Here is a 24,122-nt window from a genome sequence, read left to right on the forward strand (position 1 = left end):
AAGCATCCTAGCATATATGGTCACTTGTTGTCTCACTGTCCCTCAGAATGGACATGCATCTGTCCTTTCTACTCGTGTGATTCTACCACTTTCATGACACAACTTCCCTATTTCCTAGCAGAAGAGATAAAGATGGTTTTTGAGATAACCATCCATCATCTCCTCAGTCTGCCAGTGATGCAGGTTCCTTCCACCCAGGGCTGGACAAGGACTCTATTTTCTGGGCCTAAGCATACTTGTAAACCAGTTTGATCAATGGTCCATGTGATCCACCACTCACTGGGAGGAGCAGAATGCCCCAAACAAGACCACATTGCCACACAACGTCAGTTTTAAAATTAACTTCTGCCCACAGGCTGGTGCCAACAGCTGCACTGTATTTTAGACATATATTGCATCTCCCCCAAACCCTTCTGCCATCATGGAAAAAGAAACTGCATATAAACCCCTAGACAGAGAGCTAGAGTCAGCAGTCCACTTGGGATCCCCTCCACCATGCCAGAGGCTTTGCATTTCTTCTCCTCTTATCTGTAATAAAATCCATCATATCGCTTACTCATGCTGGTCATGAATTCATTCCTCAATTTCCAAAAAAAAGGGATCTGGCAGAGAAATTCTGGTAACACCAACACTTGCATAAACTGCTTTCCCTTCACCAACACTTGCCTGTCATGTCTGGCTCTTGGGTGGTGGGCAGAAGAACCTGTGCTTGGCAGTAAATTCACTTTGGTTTCTGCCTGTTTTCTAAACCAGGTCCTTTAGAATCCTATAGAGAAACGAGCCATAGATATCCTTCCAATGAATTTCCTACTGTGGTTAAATTCACCAGAATCATTTTCTATTGCTTGCGAAAAGAAACCCAATCAGAACTCAGGCACTGTAGAGTGTAGGCTCTCACATCTGAGAAGCCTTTGTCTACAGCCTTCACATCTGCTACTGTAGCGAAAGCCCCTATCCATAATCCAGTGCCATGAGGCCAAAGTGGCAGAGCCTCAGAACCCATGGCAGCTTCTGTCCAAGGAGCAACTCGTGACCCCTGTGTTCTGGAGAGAGCTGGGGGTTGTTACTCAGAACCACCTGGACCCTGAGTCAATACTCTGAGAGACTGTATCATATTCCTATGTTGAGGGGAGTCAGCCAGTGACCTGTGGGAGAATGAAGATAGATGGGAGAGCAGAGAAAGGATGGAGGAAGGCAAAGGGGGAGGGAGAGGGAAGTGGGGAGATCAGGCTTAGAAAATAAGAGCAGCAAAACAGTAAGCAGAGTCTCCTCATCCCATCCCTACCCCCTCCCAAGAAAGGAGGTAAGGGTGAGATTATAAAGGACAGGACATTGACTGAATAGAAGGAACTTGAAAGCATGATTATAGATAGTCTGCTTCCTCTGAGAGGCAAGAGCCAAGGTCATCTGCTGCCAGTGAGTGTGGGGAGTCAGGAAGGATTTGCAGGGATAAGGGAAGATTTGGAAAAGTCACAATGAGCAACAGGAGAGGAAGCCTGCGGAGAGCTGGCAAAAGGACAGCTGAGCTGCATGGAGGCAACTGTTTCTGTTTGCTTTTGCTAACAGCAATTAGCCACTCCAAAGAATACTTTTTGAACAGAGACTCAGACAAAGGATGACACAAACCTTCCCTGAAACTTTTTCAGTGCACAAGCAGGGACTCCCAAACTTTGGCAAACTTCGTAGACTAGAAAAACCTTTCACCTAGCTTTTTAATTTTGCAATTTTATAGCTTCGGAACTTTTCAGAGTGATTTCCTGTGCCCATCCAGAAGGTAATAATTATTGAACTAAAAAAAAGTTTGAGGAGGCGGAGCAAGATGGCAGCCGAGTAACAGCTTCCTTGCATCTGGGCACCGTGAGTCTGGGGATATAGGACTCCAGGCATCTCTGGCTGGTGGGATCTGCCTATCATCACCCCTGAGAGGATACAGGGAGTCAGCGAGAGACTTCTGGACCCCAAGAGGAGGAATAAAACACTGGAAAACTGGCAAGTGGTTGCGTGTGTTCAATCCGTCTAAACCCGCCCGCAACTTCCACAGGCACGAGAACTTAAAGAGCAAGAGGAAGTGAAAGGAAAATTAGGGCAAGGAAACAGATAAAAGAAATCACCCATGAGGAAGAATCAGCAGAAAACTCCAGGCAACATGAAGAACCAGTCCAGAACAACCCCGCCAAGGGACCATGAGGTAGCTACTGCAGAGGATTCCACCTATACAGAAATGTTAGGAATGACAGAAAGGGAATTTAGAATACACATGTTGAAAACAATGAAAGAAATGATGGAAACAATGAAGGAAACTGCTAATAAAGTGGAAAATAACCAAAAGGAAATCCAAAAACAGAATCAAATCAGAGATGAACGGTATGAAGAATATAAAAAGGATATAGCAGAGCTGAAGGAAATGAAACAGTCAATCAGGGAACTTAAAGATGCAATGGAAAGTATCAGCAACAGGTTAGACCATGCAGAAGAAAGAATTTCAGAGGTAGAAGACAAAGTTTTTGAGATAACTCAGATAGTAAAAGAGGCAAAAAAGAAGAGAGAGAAAGCAGAACGTTCACTGTCAGAATTATGGGACTTTATGAAGCGTTCCAACATACGAGTTATAGGAATTCCAGAAGGGGAAGAAGAATGCCCCAGAGAAATGGAAGCCATACTAGAGAATATTATAAAAGAAGATTTCCCAAATATCACCAAAGATTCTGACACACTGCTTTCAGTGGGCTATCGGACCCCAGGTCGCCTCAACTCTAACCGAGCTTCTCCAAGACACATTGTGATGAACCTGTCCAAAGTCAAGACAAAAGAAAAGATTCTGCAAGCTGCCAGGAGTAAGCGCCAGTTGACCTACAGGGGCAAATCCATCAGAGTGACCGCAGACTTCTCTAATGAAACTTTCCAAGCAAGAAGACAATGGTCATCTACCTTTAATCTACTTAAACAGAACAATTTCCAGCCCAGAATTCTGTACCCTGCTAAGCTAAGCTTCAAAATTGACGGAGAAATCAAATCATTTACGGATATACAAACACTGAGGAAATTCACCACAACAAGACCAGCTCTACAGGAAATACTTCAACCTGTTCTGCACACTGACCACCACAATGGATCAGCAGCAAAGTAAGAACTCAGAAATTAAAGGACAGAACCAAACCTCCACACTGATGCAAAAGATAAAACCAAGCAATGGACTCTCACAAAATAAGACGAATAGAATACTACCACACTTATCAATTATCTCAATAAATGTTAATGGCTTGAATTCCCCACTGAAGAGACATAGATTGGTTGACTGGATTAAAAAACACAAGCCATCCATTTTCTGTCTGCAAGAAACACACCTGGCTTCAAAAGACAAATTAAAGCTCTGAGTCAAGGGTTGGAAGACAATTTTTCAGGCAAATGGAATTCAGAAGAAAAGAGGAGTTGCAATCTTATTTTCAGATACATGTGGATTTAAAGCAACTAAAGTCAAAAAAGACAAAGATGGTCACTTTATATTGGTCAAGGGAAAAATACAACAAGAAGACATTTCAATTCTAAATATCTATGCACCCAATTTAAATGCTCCCAGATTCTTGAAACAGACCTTACTCAGTCTGAGCAATATGATATCTGAAATACCATAATAACAGGGGACCTTAACACTCCTCTTACAGAGCTGGACAGATTCTCTAAACAGAAATTAAACAAGGATATAAGAGATTTAAATGAGACCCTAGAACAACTGTGCTTGATAGACGCATATAGAACACTCCACCCCAAAGATAAAGAATAAACATTCTTCTCATCACCCCATGGAACATTCTCCAAAATTGATCATATCCTGGGACACAAAACAAATATCAACAGAATCAAAAGAATTGAAATTTTACCTTGTATCTTCTCAGACCATAAGGCACTAAAGGTGGAACTCAACTCTAACAAAAATACTCGACCCCACCCAAAGGCATGGAAACTAAACAATCTTCTGTTGAATAACAGATGGGTGCAGGAAGAAATAAAACAGGAAATCATTAACTTCCTTGAGCATAACAACAATGAAGACACAAGCTACCAAAACCTGTGGGATACTGCAAAAGCAGTTTTGAGAGGAAAATTCATCGCTTTAGATGCCTACATTCAAAAAACTGAAAGAGAGCACATCAACAATCTCACAAGAGATCTTATGGAATTGGAAAAAGAAGAACAATCTAAGCCTAAACTCAGTAGAAGAAAAGAAATATCCAAAATCAAATCAGAGATCAATGAAATTGAAAACAAAAGAATCATTCAAAAAATTAATGAAACAAGGAGTTGGTTTTTTGAAAAAATAAATAAAATAGATAAACCATTGGCCAGACTAATGAGGAATAGAAAAGTAAAATCTCTAGTAACCTCAATCAGAAATGATAAAGGGGAAATAACAACTGATCCCACAGAGATACAAGAGATCATCTCTGAATACTACCAGAAACTCTATGCCCAGAAATTTGACAATGTGAAAGAAATGGATCAATATTTGGAATCACACCCTCTCCCTAGACTCAGCCAGGAAGAAATAGAGCTCCTGAACAGACCAATTTCAAGCACTGAGATCAAAGAAACAATAAAAAAGCTTCCAACCAAAAAATGCCCTGGTCCAGATGGCTTCACTCCAGAATTCTATCAAACCTTCAAGGAAGAGCTTATTCCTGTACTGCAGAAATTATTCCAAAAAATTGAGGAAGAAGGAATCTTCCCCAACACATTCTATGAAGCAAACATCACCCTGATACCAAAACCAGGAAAAGACCCAAACAAAAAGGAGAATTTCAGACCAATCTCACTCATGAACATAGACGCAAAAATTCTCAACAAAATCCTAGCCAATAGATTACAGCTTATCATCAAAAAAGTCATTCATCATGATCAAGTAGGCTTCATCCCAGGGATGCAAGGCTGGTTTAACATACGCAAGTCTATAAACATTATCCACCATATTAACAGAGGCAAAAATAAAGATCACATGATCCTCTCAATAGATGCAGAAAAAGCATTTGATAAAATCCAGCATCCTTTTCTAATTAGAACACTGAAGAGTATAGGCATAGGTGGCACATTTCTAAAACTGATTGAAGCTATCTATGACAAACCCACAGCCAATATTTTACTGAATGGAGTAAAACTGAAAGCTTTTCCTCTTAGAACTGGAACCAGACAAGGATGTCCTCTGTCACCTTTACTATTCAACGTAGTGCTGGAAGTTCTAGCCAATACAATTAGGCAAGACAAGGAAATAAAGGGAATCCAAACGGGAGCAGAGGAGGTCAAACTCTCCCTCTTTGCTGACGACATGATCTTATACTTAGAGAACCCCAAAGACTCAACCACAAGACTCCTAGAAGTCATCAAAAAATACAGGAATGTTTCAGGATATAAAATCAATGTCCACAAGTCAGTAGCCTTTGTGTACACCAATAACAGTCAAGATGAGAAGCTAATTAAGGACACAACTCCCTTCACCATAGTCTCAAAGAAAATGAAATACCTAGGAATATACCTAACAAAGGAGGTGAAGGACCTCTATAAAGAAAACTATGAAATCCTCAGAAAGGAAATAGCAGAGGATATTAACAAATGGAAGAACATACCATGCTCCTGGATGGGAAGAATCAACATTGTTAAAATGTCTATACTTCTCAAAGCAATCTACCTATTCAATGCCATTCCTATCAAAATACCAACATCGTACTTTCAAGATTTGGAAAAAATGATTCTGCGTTTTGTATGGAACCGGAAAAAACCCTGTATAGCTAAGGCAGTTCTCTGTAACAAAAATAAAGCTGGGGGCATCAGCATACCAGATTTTAGTCTGTACTACAAAGCCATAGTGCTCAAGACAGTATGGTACTGGCACAAAAACAGAGACATAGACACTTGGAATCGAATTGAAAACCAAGAAATGAAACTAACATTTTACAAACACCTAATCTTTGATAAACCAAACAAGAACATACCTTGGGGGAAAGACTCCCTATTCAATAAATGGTGTTGGGAGAACTGGATGTCTACATGTAAAAGACTGAAACTGGACCCACACCTTTCCCCACTCACAAAAATTGATTCAAGATGGATAAAGGACTTAAACTTAAGGCATTAAACAATAAAAATCCTCCAAGAAAGCATAGGAGAAACACTGGAAGATATTGGCCTGGGGAAAGACTTCATGAAGAAGACTGCCATGGCAATTGCAACAACAACAAAAATAAACAAATGGGACTTCATTAAACTGAAAAGCTTCTGTACAGCTAAGGAGACAATAACCAAAGCAAAGAGACAACCTACACAATGGGAAAGGATATTTGCATATTTTCAATCAGACAAAAGCTTGATAACTAGGATCTATAGAGAACTCAAATTAATCCATATGAAAAAAGCCAACAATTCCTTATATCAATGGGCAAGAGACATGAATAGAACTTTCTCTAAAGACGACAGACGAATGGCTAACAAACACATGAAAAAATGTTCATCATCTCTATATATTAGAGAAATGCAAATCAAAACAACCCTGAGATATCATCTAACCCCAGTGAGAATGGCCCACATCACAAAATCTCAAAACTGCAGATGCTGGCATGGATGTGGAAAGAAGGGAACACTTTTACACTGCTGGTGGGACTGCAAACTAGTACAACCTTTCTGGAAGGAAGTATGGAGAAACCTCAAAGCACTCAAGCTAGACCTCCCATTTGATCCTGCAATCCCATTACTGGGCATCTACCCAGAAGGAAAAAAATCCTTTTATCATAAGGACACTTGTACTAGACTGTTTATTGCAGCTCAATTTACAATCGCCAAAATGTGGAAACAGCCTAAATACCCACCAACCCAGGAATGGATTAACAAGCTGTGGTATATGTATACCATGGAATACTATTCAGCCATTAAAAAAAATGGAGACTTTACATCCTTCGTATTAACCTGGATGGACGTGGAAGACATTATTCTTAGCAAAGCATCACAAGAATGGAGAAGCATGAATCCTATGTACTCAATTTTGATATGAGGACAATTAATGACAATTATGGTTATGGGGGGGGAACAGAAAGAGGGAAGGAGGGAGGTGGGTGGGGCCTTGGTGTGTGTCATACTTTATGGGGGCAAGACATGATTGCAAGATGGACTTTACCTAACAATTGCAATCAGTGTAACCTGGCTTATTGTACCCTCAATGAATCGCCAACAATAAAAAAAGTAAAAAATAAAAAAAAAAGTTTGAGACAATAGAAATGTGATCTTAAGGAATCTGGATTTTGTCTGATTCAGTTCCTTTGAGATTAAAAGGTTGATACACTTTGATTGCAAAAATATGAAAGGAAAATTAGACAAAAGACCTCTAGGGCTGTTATAGAAGTAATAAGCAAACATTTAAATTAGTCTTATTGGTGAAAAATGTGAAAACTAAAACAGCTCTTGTTGGAATTCAAACAGATATCTGAGGAATAACATGGCTTGGGTGTGGTTAGGTTTGGTGATTCAGCCTGTGGAATTAATTCCCAAAATGTCCTTCCTGCTGGTTTTATTAAGCAACTGAACTGATACATGAATTGTTGGCTTCATTTTAGACTGCCAGTTAGATTCATAGAGTAAAATTGTGCTCCTGACATGTTATAAGAAAATGAACAACTGCCTTGCATAAGCTGGCATGTCCTAAAAGAAGATAGTATCTGGATGAATTTCAACATGCAATTTTAGCTTTTGTGGCATTTTGAATAAAAATAGTTGGCTGAACAACCAACTATTTAAATTATTGAAAGCTGGTGATTACAAATAAGCCTCCTGGCTGATAATTAGAGTAACAGTAGAAACTGTTCAGTATACTGAAGAGGTTGGATAGGATTCCAGAAGTAGTTTTCCCTTAAATGGAGTGGTACAGACAAAAGCAGTTTGTTCTTCAAAGAACGAGTGTTCTTAAACCATTGCATTCACTCATGGAGGCTGCACGTTCATGGGTTAATTTACTTAACACTTCATAGGTTTGGAGTTTTCAACGTGCAACAGGGATAAAGCAAAATAGACATTAAAAGTCATCATTCTTCTCTTGCTCTTTTCAAACCTAAAAGCGTCATATTCTTAAAAGATGACTCCCAGGCACATATGTTTTTGTATGGGGCACAACGTGGTAAAGACACAAAGATAAATCTTTCGGGAACACAATGTGATTGAAAACAGCCACTAGAGGACAGTCAAAACACTGGAGATGATGCAGTGGAGTCCTCAGATCAGAACCTTAAAATGAAAGCTGTTTCACAGGATTTTAGAAGCATTTGATTGTTTAGCAAATGAGGGTGGTGGGGGAGAGAGAGAGAGAAAGAGAGAGAGAAGTATCTTCTTAATCATATTGTTGTAACATTAACAGAAACAGCATTGCATTACCATGTCCGCCCGTGCCATCAGGATGACAGTTACAGGACAGTGATTCAGCACATATGATGCAATGAGGTCAGTCTCCCAATTCACTCTGTGATTTAACCTTGCTACAAAACATCAAAAGATCCAGGAGGCTGGGCAACCAGAACACAACAAAACACAAATCATTGGCGTACGACTTTATGGAATATTCAGAGGCAGCTGTATTGGTAGGGTGTGTGTGGGTGTGTGTGTGTGTGTGTTTAATGTAAGCTATGTGTTTTTAGATTGTGAAGCCAGAATTATTACTTTTTAAAAAATCCCCACAGCTCCATTTAACCCACGCTATTTGTGGGAGGTGAGAGAGAAACGACTCACATGATTGCTAAAATGCTGGTGAAAATGCAGATAAAATGGTGACAGACACTGAAGTACTCAGCTCCAATTCTTTAAAAATCTTTCCAAAAAGAGAATTGAGCTGACAGTGGGAGGGCACAATCAAAAATTAATTCTAAGCACTACGTAGAATATTAGACCTTTAAGCTAAAAAGTATATTAGGTCCTTGGCATATAATAAATATTATTTCCATAATTTTGCATTTAGACATTTTAAAATAGAAAAATCTGTGTACTGTGACAGTGCATCAAGAAACATTTTTCAAATCAGCTACAGATGAATCGACTCTTGAAATATGGTGGTAGATATAATTTGCAAATGTAAAAGGCAACTGAAGAATCTCAGGGATTTCAGGCATACATGTAATGAATAAAGACAGAAATCAGGGCCAAAACATTCTGATTTTCTGGAACAGAGCTCTGACAGCCAGTGCTGTGAATTCCGAGGACGGCACCTTGGTTTCTAAAGGAAAAGGCATTAGACAATCAAGCCTCACCAATAATGAGAAATGACAATGTCTTTGATCCTTCAAGGTAAAAAGACTCATTTTAATTTATTGACAGTAAAAGGGAATAAATGTGATACTTAAGTCCATGACAGTTTCTCCAAACACCTATCTAAAATATAGCTGTAATTAATTCACTCATATTTTATATATTTCAAACTGCCCTTACAAACTGATGAAGGAGTATAAGGCAAGAACTAAGGTAAGGCCCCCAAACTCTGTAAAGGAACACTTTTAGCTAAAATAATGATAATAATCCACTGAGGTCCCATGTTTGCTTGATAATAGTCACTGCCCTCTGTTTTCTTCTAGTGGATGTTCATACACTTTCTTAACTTTTCCCACATAGCTCACAGTTATAAAGGTCTTACCTTTTCTCTGTAGATAACATCACCTTCTAGAACCCTAAAGGTGGTTTCTAAGATATCTTCTAGGCCCCAGATTCCAGGGGATTGGCTAACAGCCTGGGCCAGAAGCCCATATAAAAGCAACTGTACTCCACTGGAATCATAACCCCAGCAACTGAAGCAAAACAAGAAGATCATTTCCAGTTCCCTAAATTTTGCCCCAAACTTAGCCAATTAGCAAACCTAATTACCTAATCTCCTGCATATCAAACTAGCCTTAAAAACCCTATCTCCCCAATCTCAGGGAGGTGGATTTGAGAAATTCCTCCCCTCTCCCCACTTAGTGCTACGCAGGATAAACTCTCTGTTATAAACCCTGCTGTCTCTGGATTTTGGCTTTCTCTTGGGGAGTGGGAAGATGAGCAGATTTTGGCTTTCTCTTGGGGAGTGGGTTGCAGCACACTGGGGACTCATCCAGGCTCGCCCTCATGGCACCTCCCTGTGGCTTGTGGCCTCTCACGTTGGCGGGGATGGGGAGACCTACAGAGGTACCCTAAAGGCCCTCAGCTCTTTTAGACTGAGCTGTCTCTAGTGCCATCCCTACCATGGGGATGTTATTGAGCATGGGGCTTGGACCTGTTTATAGTAGACCCATGTTTTTCAGCTATTTTTATCTCATATCACACTTGAACCAATAGTTAAGCTTCTGCAGTACACTTAAATTATGTTGATCCCCAAAAAAAGAGTGAAAAAAAGAATATACTTACTGTGCTTTGAACTTCTTTTTAAAACAATTTAATTAATGATCTTTGAAAAATTAATTAATGATCTTTAACATTTTTCATGGCACACTTAAGATCCTCTCACAGCAGTATGCCACAGCCTACTGGTTAAAAATCACTGCTAAACGAGATAGTTTCCAGAACTGGAAGACGTCTTTGGCACCTGCTTTTCCTCCTTCTGATTGATGGATGAGTCTTGGTTGGCTTTTCCTATATTGAAGGGACTTGTCTCAGGGGAATTTCTCCCCCAAGAGTCGGGGATTGGGTCCGATTTGTTCAACTGGAAGTTTTGATTTGACATTTTGATTTGACTTACCTTGAAAGACCTTTTGTCTGTGTGTGTATGTGTCTGTGTGTTTTGTGCGGGGGGGGGGTGTCTGTAGGGGGTGAGGGGTGCATGTGCGTGTGATCCACGCTACTTTTTGTGTCCCTACCTATGCCTCCCCTTTGCTTTATCTCAGGGGTACGACTTCAGGATGGTAAATGGTTTCTGTATAGGCCTCACAGGACTCTTGTGTAACAATGCTGGGGACACATGTTCCGAGATCTTGCTGAGATTCACTTTGGGATCGTTATCCCAGGAACTACTCAACAGGAGGGAAGGACCTCAATTCATCTTGTGGGACTGTGTTTGTGCTTCTTGTACTATTTTCTTTTACTTATTTGTAGTTATGAAAAGATCAGAACCAAAAAGAACATGTAACAATTTTGCGGCTAACCTTAAAAATTCTCTTGACAAATTGAAGAATGAATATCTGATCTAGAACAAAGATAAAAATCCTTTGAATGCTATTGTGGTAGGAAGAATATCAGAGGTCAGTTTGCCTCCTAGCCTAACGGATTAAGCTCTGTCCTTTCATCTCAGCATCCTAGGTTCAATTCTCAGGCAGGGAATAAATTTGTTCTGGTGTGGTGTTTATGTCGTTTAAAGCAGTTTTGTTGATTCTCTTTCCTTCAGCACACAGCTTTTGATTTCCTATACTTGGTGGGCTTTTAGATATTTCTGTATAAATATTCATTTGAGAAACTGAATGCCTAGAAAATAGGGCTGGACAGAAACGTGGAACAGATCCAATTTATGGCAAGTGGCACTGTCCTTTTCTTTGAGCTGAGCCATTTTTGTTACTTTCTGGATCTTATAGAAATTGTTTTGTTTTGATCTCTTTGGAGACACCTCTTGCTTCCCTGTTTAAGCTATAACCTGTGTTAAAACTTACTGATTTTACTTAGAAGAGTACTTCAGTTAAAACATTAAAAAATGAAATGTCTTAGTCAAACTGTTGAAGGCTGATACTGAACTATAGTGTTTTTGAAAACTTTAACTGCATGGCAGCACTGAAGTCTCTCTGAACCTGTTCTGGTTCCAACTGTCCGATCCTCAGATTGTTCTTTGCTCAATTAAACTCTGTTAAATTTCGTTTTTCAGATGTGGGTTCCAAAGAGACCCCCCAAAACTATATGGACAAGTGAGGAACCTGCCAGTTTGTGCTTGTTACTGGGCTTGTGGGTAAGTCATCTCTTAGATTCTGAAGCTCCACAAATTTGAGTCTCAATTCTGTGTCTGCTTGAGCAAATTTCTGATCCTCGCTGGTTTGAAAGTTGCAAGAAAAACTGCACTAAGTTTGGAAACAGATTAGATCTGGGTTCTGGATCAGATTGAATATGATTACTAACTGGTTTAGCAATCCTCCTGCCTCAGCCTCCCAAAATACTAGGATTGCAGGCATGAGCCCCTGCTCTTGGCCCTTATTTAGATATCTTAAAACTCTTTCACAAATGAATTTATATCTCTAAAGGAAATTTCTGTTTGTAAGCATGTCTGAGAGGGATGACTGAATCATTAGAAATTCTCACTAAATCTATATAACAAGTCTCATCTTTGTTTGGGGCACTTTTCCTGGCCATCCCATCCTTACTAGAGCTTTACACACACAACCATTTTTTCCCTTGGGTATGAGAAAATGACAGCACAATATTTAGGCCACTAATCTTAGCTTTGGACTTGCAAAATATATATTTTCTGCCTGGTTTCACCTAGAGGAGAGTCATCTTTTTCAAAGGAAAATTACTGCCTTGCTAATAATTGCTTAAGGCAATAAAATAGATAATTAAAAGATTGATTGTCTGAATAAAATATATAATATTCAAAAGCCAGCAAATATAAATTCTGCTTCTGTCTGTATGTCTGTATGTTCACGTGTCTGTACATGTAATGTGTTTGTGATATTTCACCACCAAAATATGCAAAAGAGCTCTAAAAAATTTGCTTCATCATTTATACACTAATGCATTGAAATAATTCAGTTTTCTCCTTTTGAACAAGATTTTCATATCATGTTAACAGGAATAAGAAAAGCTATGTGTTCACCTTTTGACTGATATACTTCAGTTGTCTATATTATGGTTGCTTTAGAAACTGAATCTTTTCTTTAAAAGGTTTTTTTTTTTTTTTTGTAGAGACAGAGTCTCACTTTATGGCCCTCGTTAGAGTGCCGTGGCATCACACAGCTCACAGCAACCTCCAACTCCTAGGCTTAAGCGATTCTCTTGCCTCAGCCTCCCGAGTAGCTGGGACTACAGGCGTCTGCCACAACGCCCGGCTATTTTTTGGTTGCAGTTTGGCCTGGGCCGGGTTTGAACTCGCCACCCTCGGTATATGGGGCTGGCGCCTTACCGACTGAGCCACAGGTGCCGCCAGAAACTGAATCTTTTCTTTATCAAAGTATAAGATGTTTGCTTTTAAAATCTTTTAATTATTAGTTTGACTAAATGACTAGTTTTATAGTAAACTGGTCTTGTTGCATGAAAAGCACCTTATGACAGATGAGTCATGACTTCCTGCTTCCTAGGTTTCACTAAAAATGTAAAGTTACTAAAAATAGGAATTATAGCCAACACATACAATTCTATGTATAAAGTACACCAAAGAAAAAGATGTGTTTTTAATAATAAAAGTTATAAAAGAAGCATAGAATGTGTTCTTATTAAATATATATTCAATTTTGTCTAATTCCAAAGCTGTTTAAAGGTTGATTCAAAATATAGGCTTGGGGCTTCACTCCCAGCTCCCCAGGAAGGCCGTGCGGGCTGAGAACGCTGCTTTCGCTTTCCCTTCCCCGTGCCCAGTCTTCGCTCTTCGCGGGGCGCTAGGACCCCTGTCCAGGCCATGGCCATGCTCAGGGTCCAGCCTGAGGCCCAAGCCACGGTGGATGTGTTTCGTGAAGACCTTTGTACCAAGACAGAGAACCTCCTCGGGAGCTATTTCCCCAAGAACATTTCTGATTTGGATGCATTTTTAAAGGAGCCAGCTCTCAATGAAGCCAACTTAAGCAATCTGAAGGCCCCATTAGACATCCCAGTGCCTGATCCAGTTAAGGAGAAAGAGAAGGAAGAGCGGAAAAAACACCAGGAGAAGGAAGACAAAGATGAAAAGAAGAAAGGGGAAGATGAAGACAAAGGTCCTCCCTGTGGCCCAGTGAACTGCAATGAAAAGATTGTGGTCCTCCCGCAGCGCTTAAAGCCTGAGATTAAGGATGTCATTGAGCAGCTCAACTTGGTCACCACCTGGTTGCAGCTGCAGGTACCTCGGATTGAGGATGGGAACAATTTTGGAGTGGCTGTCCAGGAGAAGGTGTTTGAACTCATGACCAGCCTCCACACCAAGCTAGAAGGCTTACACACTCAAATCTCTAAGTATTTCTCTGAGCGAGGTGATGCAGTGGCCAAAGCAGCCAAGCAGCCCCATGTGGGTGATTATCGGCAGTTGGTACATGAGCTAGATGAGGCAGAGTACCGAGACATCCGGCTGATGGTCATGGAGATCCACAACACTTACGCTGTGTTATATGACATCATCCTGAAGAACTTTGAGAAGCTCAAGAAGCCCAGGGGAGAAACAAAGGGAATGATCTATTGAGAGCTCCCTCTAATTCTGTGATGGGTACAGCATAGACCTTCTTAATTTTTGCCAGGGACTCCAGATTTTCCCCTACCTTTCTCCTATTGAGGTTTTTCCCTCACCTTGCCTCCCAAGCACAATAAATATAGTCACACTGTGGCCTATCAAAAAAAAAAAATATATATATATATATATAGGTTTGGGGGCGGCGCCTGTGGCTCAAGGAGTAGGGCACCGGTCCCATATGCCGGAGGTGGTGGGTTCAAACCCAGCCCCGGCCAAAAAACCAAAAAAAAAAAATGAATCAAAATATAGGTTTGGGGAGAGTGTGAAAACAAGATGGAAAGTGACGAGTGAGCAAGAGAGAGAGATGGAAAGGGAATATAGAAATGTGCTTCTGGAAAGAAAGGTTAAATAGAAAGGAAAGTAATGTTGTATAAAAACATTGAAATAAAATGACTGGTTATTGAAGAAAAGGAAAAGTGAAGCCAAAACAGAAGGTTTTTAGCATGTTTGTAGATTCTCTGGTTGGGCTAGAACTCATAAGAGAATTTGTAGGTGGTCCAATTGGCTATAATTGATAAAAATTTGGTTAAACAACAAAGATATTAAGATATTAATTAAGATTTTAATTCATTCTTGATGAAATTATATGACCTGTTTTTAATTTAAAAATTGTGCTACAGAAGTTTTTTTTACCTTTTTGGCAATTGACCTGAAAGAAGCTAAGGTTTTACTTTTTATCAAGACAATCCCTATGCTGTCTTTATTAGGGTTTTGACTAATTAGAAAAACTAAATATTAAAAGGGGTGAGGTTTACACCCATATAACTTCCTATATTGACTTTACAATCTTTTGACAACTCTCTTTGTCAAATGAATGACCTATGATTCTATTGGAACAAATGTCTTATGCTTTTGATATATGATAAGTCTTCCAAAATCAAAATTCCAAATTCAGTCTTTTCGACCTCAAACTAGCTTTTCAAAATATTAAGACACCAAAAATCTAAAAAAGATGTATTAGGCTTATTTGGTATGCTAAAACTGTAGTATTAATTTTCTTTGGATTAGGTTTGTATATACATGTTACTGATATGTGTTCTGATATTATAAACTGTTACTGTGTCTTTGTGTATGTTATCAGTAATAATTATGATTATTGTGTTAAATTGTCATATGCCACAAAAATAGCCAACTCTTGTCAATCGCCTCTTTAACCATGGCTATTCTATGACTCTTTCCTTCCAAAATAAAATATTATTTTATTTTGACTCATCTCAGAGAATAAGTTTTTTTAGCTGGCTAAATCCAAATTTTTCTTTCAAGAAAGGTCATGAAAAGGACTGACAGGTCCTCTTGAATACAGATTTTCAATAGCTTTAGAGATTACATACCATATATATTAGAAAGTTGATATGTCCCTAAGAATTGCTAACTCAACCTTAAACAGAACGGAAATTAATTACATGGCACTAAACCAATTTTTATGACTTTTTGTCTGAAACATTGCTATTTTTTTCTGTGTGTTATTTTCCAGAAGTCAAGAAAATCCCTTTCCATCTTCTGAATTATTTATAGCTTATAGCAAAGTATATATTTTTAAGCACCTATTTTTCTCTCTATAGAAAAATAAGAATTTGAAAACCCTTTTCAAGGGTAGACTTAATTTATGGCAATATAGTTATTTGAATAAGTTCAGTAAGAATCTACTTTCTTCTATAGGACACAATGAAAGACATTGGTTATTTTACTAAGGCTTGGACTGGAATGGCATATTTTCAGAGGTGTCCAGACTGCATGTAAGAATTAAAGTTGACTTTGTAAAGCCAGCATAAAGCCCACTGGAAAAACTGGGCAGGTCCCTCATTGATAACATTTCCTGATCTGTGGTGAGTAAAGAATGTCATTTTCTGATAGGTCTATTATCAGACTGTCAAAGAATCCCAGGTTACTTTGGAGCCTTGAGAATACAGGAACTTACCCAATGCATAAAGGTATCTAATGGCACAGATGAATCCTTGGCTTGACTGGAGAGGCTTTCAAGTATAACCTGAGATTCCTTATGAAAATGTTTGTGCAAAGCCAAACATTTTAAAAGAAAGTCTATAATGCTAATAATTATTCTCACTGCATTTTGTGCACATAATCAGTCCATACATACTGAAGTAAAGTTTATTTTGGTAAGTAAACTGACCCTACTATGATTTTTTTTAATAAAATGGAAAACTAGAGAGAGAGAAAGATGGTTAAAAAATGGAAAACTAGATACTCAGCTGCTGGGCAGCCGGTCCAGAACAGAGGAAGAGATAACATCAAGATGCCCAAGAGTGAGGAAACTGTACTCCAAAATGATCCTAATGAAGCAAAGTGTGGAGCCCATAATTCTGAAACATCAGAGAAGAACCAAGAAGAGGAAGACTTCTGTTTAAATAACTACTCTCCTCGTCTAATAGAAACAATTAACGAAGTTTCCAGGATGAGCATTGCTCATGAAATCATGGTAAATCAAGATTTCTACATGGAAGAGAATGTTTTATCTCCAAACAGTCTGGAAGACAGGTTCATGGAGACATTGTACAGTGTTTTTTGGGACCATTTAAGAGAACAACTCTTGAGTAATCCTCCCGAATTCACTTGTGCTCTTGAACTTATGACAGAAGTTAAGGAGGTTTTGCTATCACTGCTATTACCACGCTACATCCGCCTAAAAAATGAGATTAAAGAAGTTCTGGACGTGGATCTCCTCAAGCAAGAAGCAGAACATGGAGCCCTAGATGTCTCTCGTCTCTCTAACTACATTCTTAGTTTGATGACCCTGCTATGTGCACCAGTTCGAGATGAAGCAGTAAAGAGACTACAGAGCATAACAGATCCAGCACAGTTACTGAGGGGCAGCTTCCATGTTCTGGGCCTAATGAAAATGGACCTGGTGAACTATACCATCCAGAGCATTCGACCCTACCTGCAGGAATATTCCATCCAGTATGAAAGAGCTAAATTCCAGGAACTCCTTGACAAACAACCCAATCTCCTTGATTACACCAAGAAATGGCTAACCAAAGCAGCCACAGACCTCATTACACCATGTCTGGATTCTCCTGACATCCCCAGCTCCTCCAGCATGGCCTGTTCAACTCCAGACAAGGCAGCTAAGAATTCAGATCCTCCCAATCCCATAATGGTGCTATACCGGGGCTACCTGAATCTCCTCCTCTGGGATCCTGAAAATGAAGAATTCCCTGAGACTCTGCGATGGACAGAATCCGGGTCCAGGAAATGGGGTCCCATTTGCGCCACTTGACTATATTGGCCTCGGTCTTACTAGTGGCTAGAAGTTTCTCTGGTTCAGTTTTATTCAACTCACCTGGATTTGTGGATAAACTGAAATGCATAACCAAGGCTGTGACTGAGGAATTTAACTCCAAGCCTGAAGAAGCTATGTTGAATGTGAGTGAACAGGTGTCTCAGGAAATTCATTGTGGCCTCAAGGACCTGGGCTTTACTTCCCTAAGCAGTGAAAACACAGTATGTCTTATAGGACAACTCCAGAACATCACCAAGAAAGAAAACCGTGTCCGTAGTATCATTGATCAGCGCCTCCTTTTGTTTCTCAAATGCTGTTTGATTCGTGGCATGCAGGAGTCTCTGCTACACTTCCCTGAAGGCCTTAATCACATCGAAGGAGAGTTGACAGAACTAGGCCGGAAGTTTGTCAAGCTGATGCATCATAATCAGCAGGTATTTGGCCCATACTATGCTGAGATCCTAAAAAATGTCAATACTCTAGTTCAAGCACAAGAAACAGAAGTGGAACCTATCTGATAGTGCTGGACTCCAGCCATGGCAACAGGGACCCAGGAGAGAGGGCTCAGCATGTTCCTGAGATGATATCACCTGTGGCCAGCACAGAAGCCAGCCATCTTCCTCACTACAGCCGGGATACAGGGCTGCAGGGGTCAGCATGTAAACACCAGCTGACCCAACCCCGTTGGTTAATAAACTTCTGAGCTGCAAGAAAAAAAAAAAAAAAAAATGGAAAACTATGATCCACCTATATTAGATTCTAGCCTTATCTGCAATGCTGGCTCATGGAATAAGATTTAGTGTTTTAACTAAACTCATCTGTTCACAGGACTATGAGACTGGCCAAAATATATAGAATTATATACAGTAGTCAGATTTGTTTCAATCTGTTTTTTTTTTTCTTTCCCACTTCCTGGTCCTAAAGTAACATATGGGGTTTTAATATGTAAAACATTTTAATTTCAAAGTGGAGACTGAAAGAAATTAGAAATATTTAGTCCAAAATACATTTCTTTGACATATTTTGGGATAGCTACCATAGAAGTAACATTGCAAAAGCTTACTGGAAATACTAGCCCCTACCTGCAGAGTTTTGCCAATAGAGACATGATTAGATATTTGTCAGAGACCCTAAGACTGATTGCAAACGAAATTACTAAAGCCTTGAAACTCGACAGAATTTCCTTGACACACTGGTCCATCTAGCACTAGATTTTGTGTTGGCTCAACAAGAGAGTGTCTGTACAGTATTAAATACTAGCTGCTGTACCTCAGGGGAGAAGTTGAAACCTGAATAGAAAAATTTCCCAATAAGCAATGTGGCTGTAACAGGGCCCAACAAGTGGCCCCATACCCAATTGATTTTCAAGAATATTAACTTGTATTTCAGTGTATTTCAAGAATATTCACTTGTATTTCAAGAATATTCAGATCAGTTCTATAGAGGCTTTTAAAGCTAGGTATTATCCATCATAAGTCACTCAAGTACTATGCTAAGGCTGTAAATAAGAATACTAATGTTCTCATCCTGCAAACCTTAGACTCAAAACCTAGCACTCGTGGATATTTGCAGGTGGCTGCCAAGTGGTTTCATTCCCTTTTACCCTGAGCACAACCCTGACTCTGTCCCAGGTCAGTCTGAAGAAGCCAGAGTAGTTATCATCCCTTTCCCTTCTCATTTGCCCACAAAACAAGATTGAGGCTGGAACAAAGCACAGGGAGGGATTGAAATCTCCCTTATAAATTAAGGAGGGTACAAAATGATAACTAAAGTAAGGGTCCCAAAACTCTGTAAGGGATCAAGCTTAGCTAAAATAACAATAATAATCAGCCACTATCTTCTTGTTTGCTGGATAATAGTCATTGTCCCCTGTTAGTTTTTAGCTGAGAAAGATTCTTAACTTTTCCCACATAACTGGCAGTTATAAAATCTTAACTTTTCTCCATAGATAATATCACCTTTTGGAACCCTGAGGGTAGTTTATAAGGTATCTTTGAGGCCCTGCATTTCAGAAGATTGAAGACCAACAGACCATACCAATAAACCAACTTGACAGGAATTGTGACTCCAGGAGCGAAAGCAAAACAAGAAGATGATTTGCCCTATAGCAGAAGACACTTATAAACACCTATAATTTTGCCCCAAACTTAGCCAATTAACAAACTTAATTACCCAATCCCCTGCCTGTCAAGTTATTCTTAAAAACCCTGTCTCCCCAATTTTCATCTCCCCACTTAGTGCTGTGCAGGATAAACTCTTTCTCTTCTTAGGCAGTGGTAGATGAACCTGGTTGGGCAGCAACATTTATCAATAAAGACATTTTTCACATGAGCACATAGAAAATTCAACCATGTGATCTATCGTAAGAATCTTATAATGATTCTTCTGACCATACTTTATACTAACCTCTTCTCTAATAATTTGACCTTGGGTTTGCCTTTTTCCCTCTTTCATAAAATAAAATTTCATGGAAGCAGTAGAATCAGGCTAGCCTAGAATATTGGACCACTTGAATTCACCAGGGTCATTCTACTTACTTGTAAGAGAACAGGGGAACCCAAATTAGCAATTCTTAAGATTCTTAGAGGTCTTCAGAAACAGTAATGGTTCTGAGCACCAAAGGGTTTTTGTATGCCTGATTTCAGTGCATGCAAAGAACCTAGACTATACGTGTGTGCTGTGTTACTTCCAGGACAAGTTTCATAGTCATATGGAAGGGTAACAGTTCAGATTCTAAAGTGCCTGCAAGTGTGAGATGTGTTGGGGCCCGGGTATAATGTGCAGTAGAATAGATTATAGAGATTTCTCTCTGAAGTCCTCGATCTCCCCAGAAGCAAGATATATGCCCCCATAGTTTCTAATTCTAACTTTCAAATGGCCCTAAACATTTTATATTATATTAACAATAACAAGCATGGCCACGTCTGACACATTCCTCAATTCCCAGGACTATCTTGCTCATTTGTAATTTAATAAATGTTGACTGAAAGAATGAGATTGCAGTGTTGAAGGTAAGCAAGGGAAGGGGCTCACCTAACACACTTCCCTGAGCACTTTTCTTCTAATACAATTGAATCCTCTATCCAGAGGCAAGACCCAGAACTTCCACATACAGATTTCCACTCATTAAGTGTCTGTGCTACCACAGGCTACCGCCACCAGACAGGCCAGCAGCTCAACCTCTCAACCAATGATAGTTAACTTTGAGGTTCGTGGACACTGCTGGACAATGTTAACTGATATTCCTCAACAGACCACATGGATTAGGTCATGCCTATCTCACCATCTCGCACATTGGAGGTGCTCTAGACAAAAGGAAGGAAGGACATACTAAATGAAAAAACATTGAGCTTACTTTCTTGAATATAGACATACTGCAAATTTGGCTCTTCGTTCCACAGTGAGACCTTTCTATCTCTTTCATCTTCACACTCATGAATACCATCTGAATAAATCATGTAGCTCTTGTGATGATAGTTTTGTAAAGTTGGATGTTTTAGGAAGAAGCTGATTTCTTTGATCTTTTATGTGGTTTGTAGCTGTTCCTGCTTATCCTCTCGGGGCTCTGCCACACTTCTGAAACTCCTCCATGTTATAGTGTCAGAAACCCATAGTACTCCTGTACTAAGAGTGAATCCTGCTTGGGGTGAACACTGAGGAATGGAGATAGTACAAATGAAAAGAAAGATAAATTACTAAACCTAATGCCAAAACAAACAAGGAAAAGAGATTCTGCTTGTTTATTCTTCACAATTGGGAGGAGATACTTTAAATTCAATGCAATAAGTTATTCTAAAACAAGACCAAAATGGTCATAAAAATAATTTTAGGGATACTTATGTCTGAAGTATGGATTGCCCTTTCTTCTTTCTTTGTTTCCCTTCTTTCTGTCCATTCTTTCTCTCTCTTCTGTTCATTCATTTTTCATGACTACACATGCAAGCAAGTACATAAAACAAAAAGAGTTTTCTTCTTTTGAAAAATGAAAAGCAAGAGAAATGAGAAGGGGTCAAACATCCTGCAAAGATGTGACTGAACCATCTTTGATGTAAGCTGTGATACAATCGATATGTTTTGCCATGGAAAAAAATTGAACATATTGACACAGTTGTAATTCTGATACAACTATGTATATTATAAGCTTCATTATCCTTTTATATATTTAACTTTATTTCCATAACTCAGTACACCAAAGTGTAATGGTTTCCAAGCTGCAAGAGTCTTTGAGGACTTTGTATATACTCTTTAAGACTCCAGTATTTTTTCTTAACATTTTAGCAGTCATTTGATTAATAAAAATAAGAGATTCATCCATGGCATTTGTGCCCATGACTAGTTATTCACTAAACTATGTTTTATTTCTCCCCATGTACAATGGTAGACAACATGGTGTAGCTGACTTTCCAGTTGGATGTAGCCTTGTGACTGGTGTTGGTCGATGCAATTTGAAAAGAAGTAACAGGTACTACTTCCAGGCCCATGACACCCTCACACCCACAAATGTTTATTATTTCCTCTTGTATTCACAGAATGGAAATTTCTAAAAATCAAGAGAAGGATCTAGAGCTTAAATTGCTGCTTGGAGGAAAGGGTGCCAGGTAGAATCACCCAGCTAGGTTAACGCTGTCACACAAAAAAACTTTTACTGGATCTTTAATCCTAAGTTTAAACTTTGAAATTTAGAAATTCTATGTTATATTAGTAGTAGTTGCCCCATCCCAACTAATACACTAATCTGATAAAACTGATGTTATTCTAAAGAACTTCCCAATTTGAGCTGGAATGAGTAAACCAAGTTGCTGGGAACTGGTGTGAATGTAAAAGCCTGCTGTTTTTTCCACATTAGTTGTCTATGAAGCACCACACTAAGATAAGACAGCTGCGGCCAAGACACCGGAAACAGTCATTTCAAAAAACGATTAGTGAGACTAAACTATATGTCAGAAACCAACATGGAGAGTGTTCCTCTAGCCATTCACTAGATGGGAGTGGTTGACAGTTCTTAACAAAAAAGTTGAGACCCAGAAAAGAAGACAGCTTAATAAAACAATTAAAAGGTCTGAGTGGGGAGAAACAAACCAAGTATGAATAAAGAGGAGGTAAAGAGGGAGGGACAAGAGAAGAAGAGGTATGGAATATAAGTAAGAAGCAGGGCTTGGAGAGACTTCTTGAGCTACCCCCATGTCTTCTCTAGGAACCTTGAGTCCTTGCCCAGGGCTGGAGAGGAAATATTAAAGTAAAAAGCACCAATCTTGGATATGATACCTTCAGTTGTTTCTCCATCATTCACCATCTTCTTTAATCTTCCCTCATAAATCTTATTTTTGAATCATTTAATTATAATTTCATTCTTTTAGTTTTCTTTTAAAATATGCAATTTGAATTCTAGTCCTGTGAACTAAAAACAAGCTAAAAGACTGGCCAGGGAGGCCATCCCCAGGCTTTCACAGGCTGTGCTCCACAGTTATACTCCAAGGTACACAGAAAAGTGTCTGATCAGTCACACCAACCAAACAATAGTAACTTTTGGATCTTTTTATGCCAGTAAGGCACAGATCATGATGTAATTAATACTTTGCATTTCTATGCAGAATTTTTGGTATGATATAATAAGAATAAAATAATCTTATCCTAATTTTTGTGATCCTCTGGAATTGGCTGCCACCAAGCAAGGTTGAGCAATCTATTTTTCTGCAGGGAACTCCCATGTTTCTGGGAAAATTTAGGCACATTCCTTCCTAGAAGAGACAGGAAAGACTAGGTGGCCTTTGGCAGAATTTTGAGACCTTTAATTAGCTGAGAAAATGACATTTCACAATGATGAGATGTTGTGACAGTGAAACTGTTGATTTGATGTTGCCCACTGTCTTTAAAAGATTCAGTCCCGTTCCCTTGCACATACGGCATTCAGCCCTGAAAACTGAGTTAGCCGATAGCTTCATTTGCAGAGCCAGGTAAAGTGCTTTGTTCCAGGCTTCCCAGAGTATTGTATGTCTACAATTGGTGCTTTTGTTCAAAAGATAACCAGACTAAGACAGGAATCCTAGTTTCATCCTTTTTGAGTTAAAGGGTCTTGAGCAGGCTAGGGTACTCAAACCTCTGTTTTTTTTTCTTTATTTTTATTTTTATAAAATGGGAATCGGGTAGCTGGACAAGACTCCCTTCTCCTTTACTCTTTTGACTCATTTCATGCTATGCAGTGCACCAAGACAGATCCCTTTGTTTCTATCCTTATCCTTATCCTAAGGGAAGGATGGTCTTTTAGCATAATATAGAGACCTTTTCTGACTTGTCAATCTAAAATAAACATTCAGTAAATCTCTATCACATTGCCCCATTTTGTTCATGGATCACTACCTGAAGTCATCATTTAAAAAAATTTATTGGTTCACTTGTCAACCATCCACAATCACATATACACATACATACGTACATAACACATACAAGTTCCATGACCACATGATCCTGTGTGCTTGTCCTCCACTGCATTGTACAGTACCTAGCACACAG

General features: G+C 39.2%; 2 protein-coding genes and 1 pseudogene across 2 annotated transcripts in view; 2 read left to right on the forward strand and 1 right to left on the reverse strand.

Annotated features, from left to right (window-relative positions):
- Positions 1-24,122, reverse strand: part of SCEL (sciellin) — a 342,117-nt gene that overhangs the window by 165,861 nt on the left and 152,134 nt on the right. The gene's annotated exons all lie outside the window — the stretch shown is intronic.
- Positions 13,476-14,460, forward strand: LOC128566575 (proteasome activator complex subunit 1-like). The gene has a single exon (XM_053563455.1). The coding sequence runs from the start codon at positions 13,574-13,576 to the stop codon at positions 14,321-14,323; it is 750 nt and encodes a 249-aa protein (XP_053419430.1). The 5' UTR covers positions 13,476-13,573; the 3' UTR covers positions 14,324-14,460.
- On the forward strand, positions 16,604-18,130 carry LOC128566426 (T-complex protein 11 X-linked protein 2-like; annotated as a pseudogene).

Source organism: Nycticebus coucang, chromosome 15 (genome assembly GCF_027406575.1).
Source record: "Nycticebus coucang isolate mNycCou1 chromosome 15, mNycCou1.pri, whole genome shotgun sequence".
Lineage (NCBI taxonomy): Eukaryota > Metazoa > Chordata > Mammalia > Primates > Lorisidae > Nycticebus > Nycticebus coucang.

What these genes read in the sequence shown, in the direction of transcription:
- LOC128566575 (XM_053563455.1), top strand. Translation starts at nt 13,574, where the DNA reads ATGGCCATGCTCAGGGTCCAGCCTGAGGCCCAAGCCACGGTGGATGTG.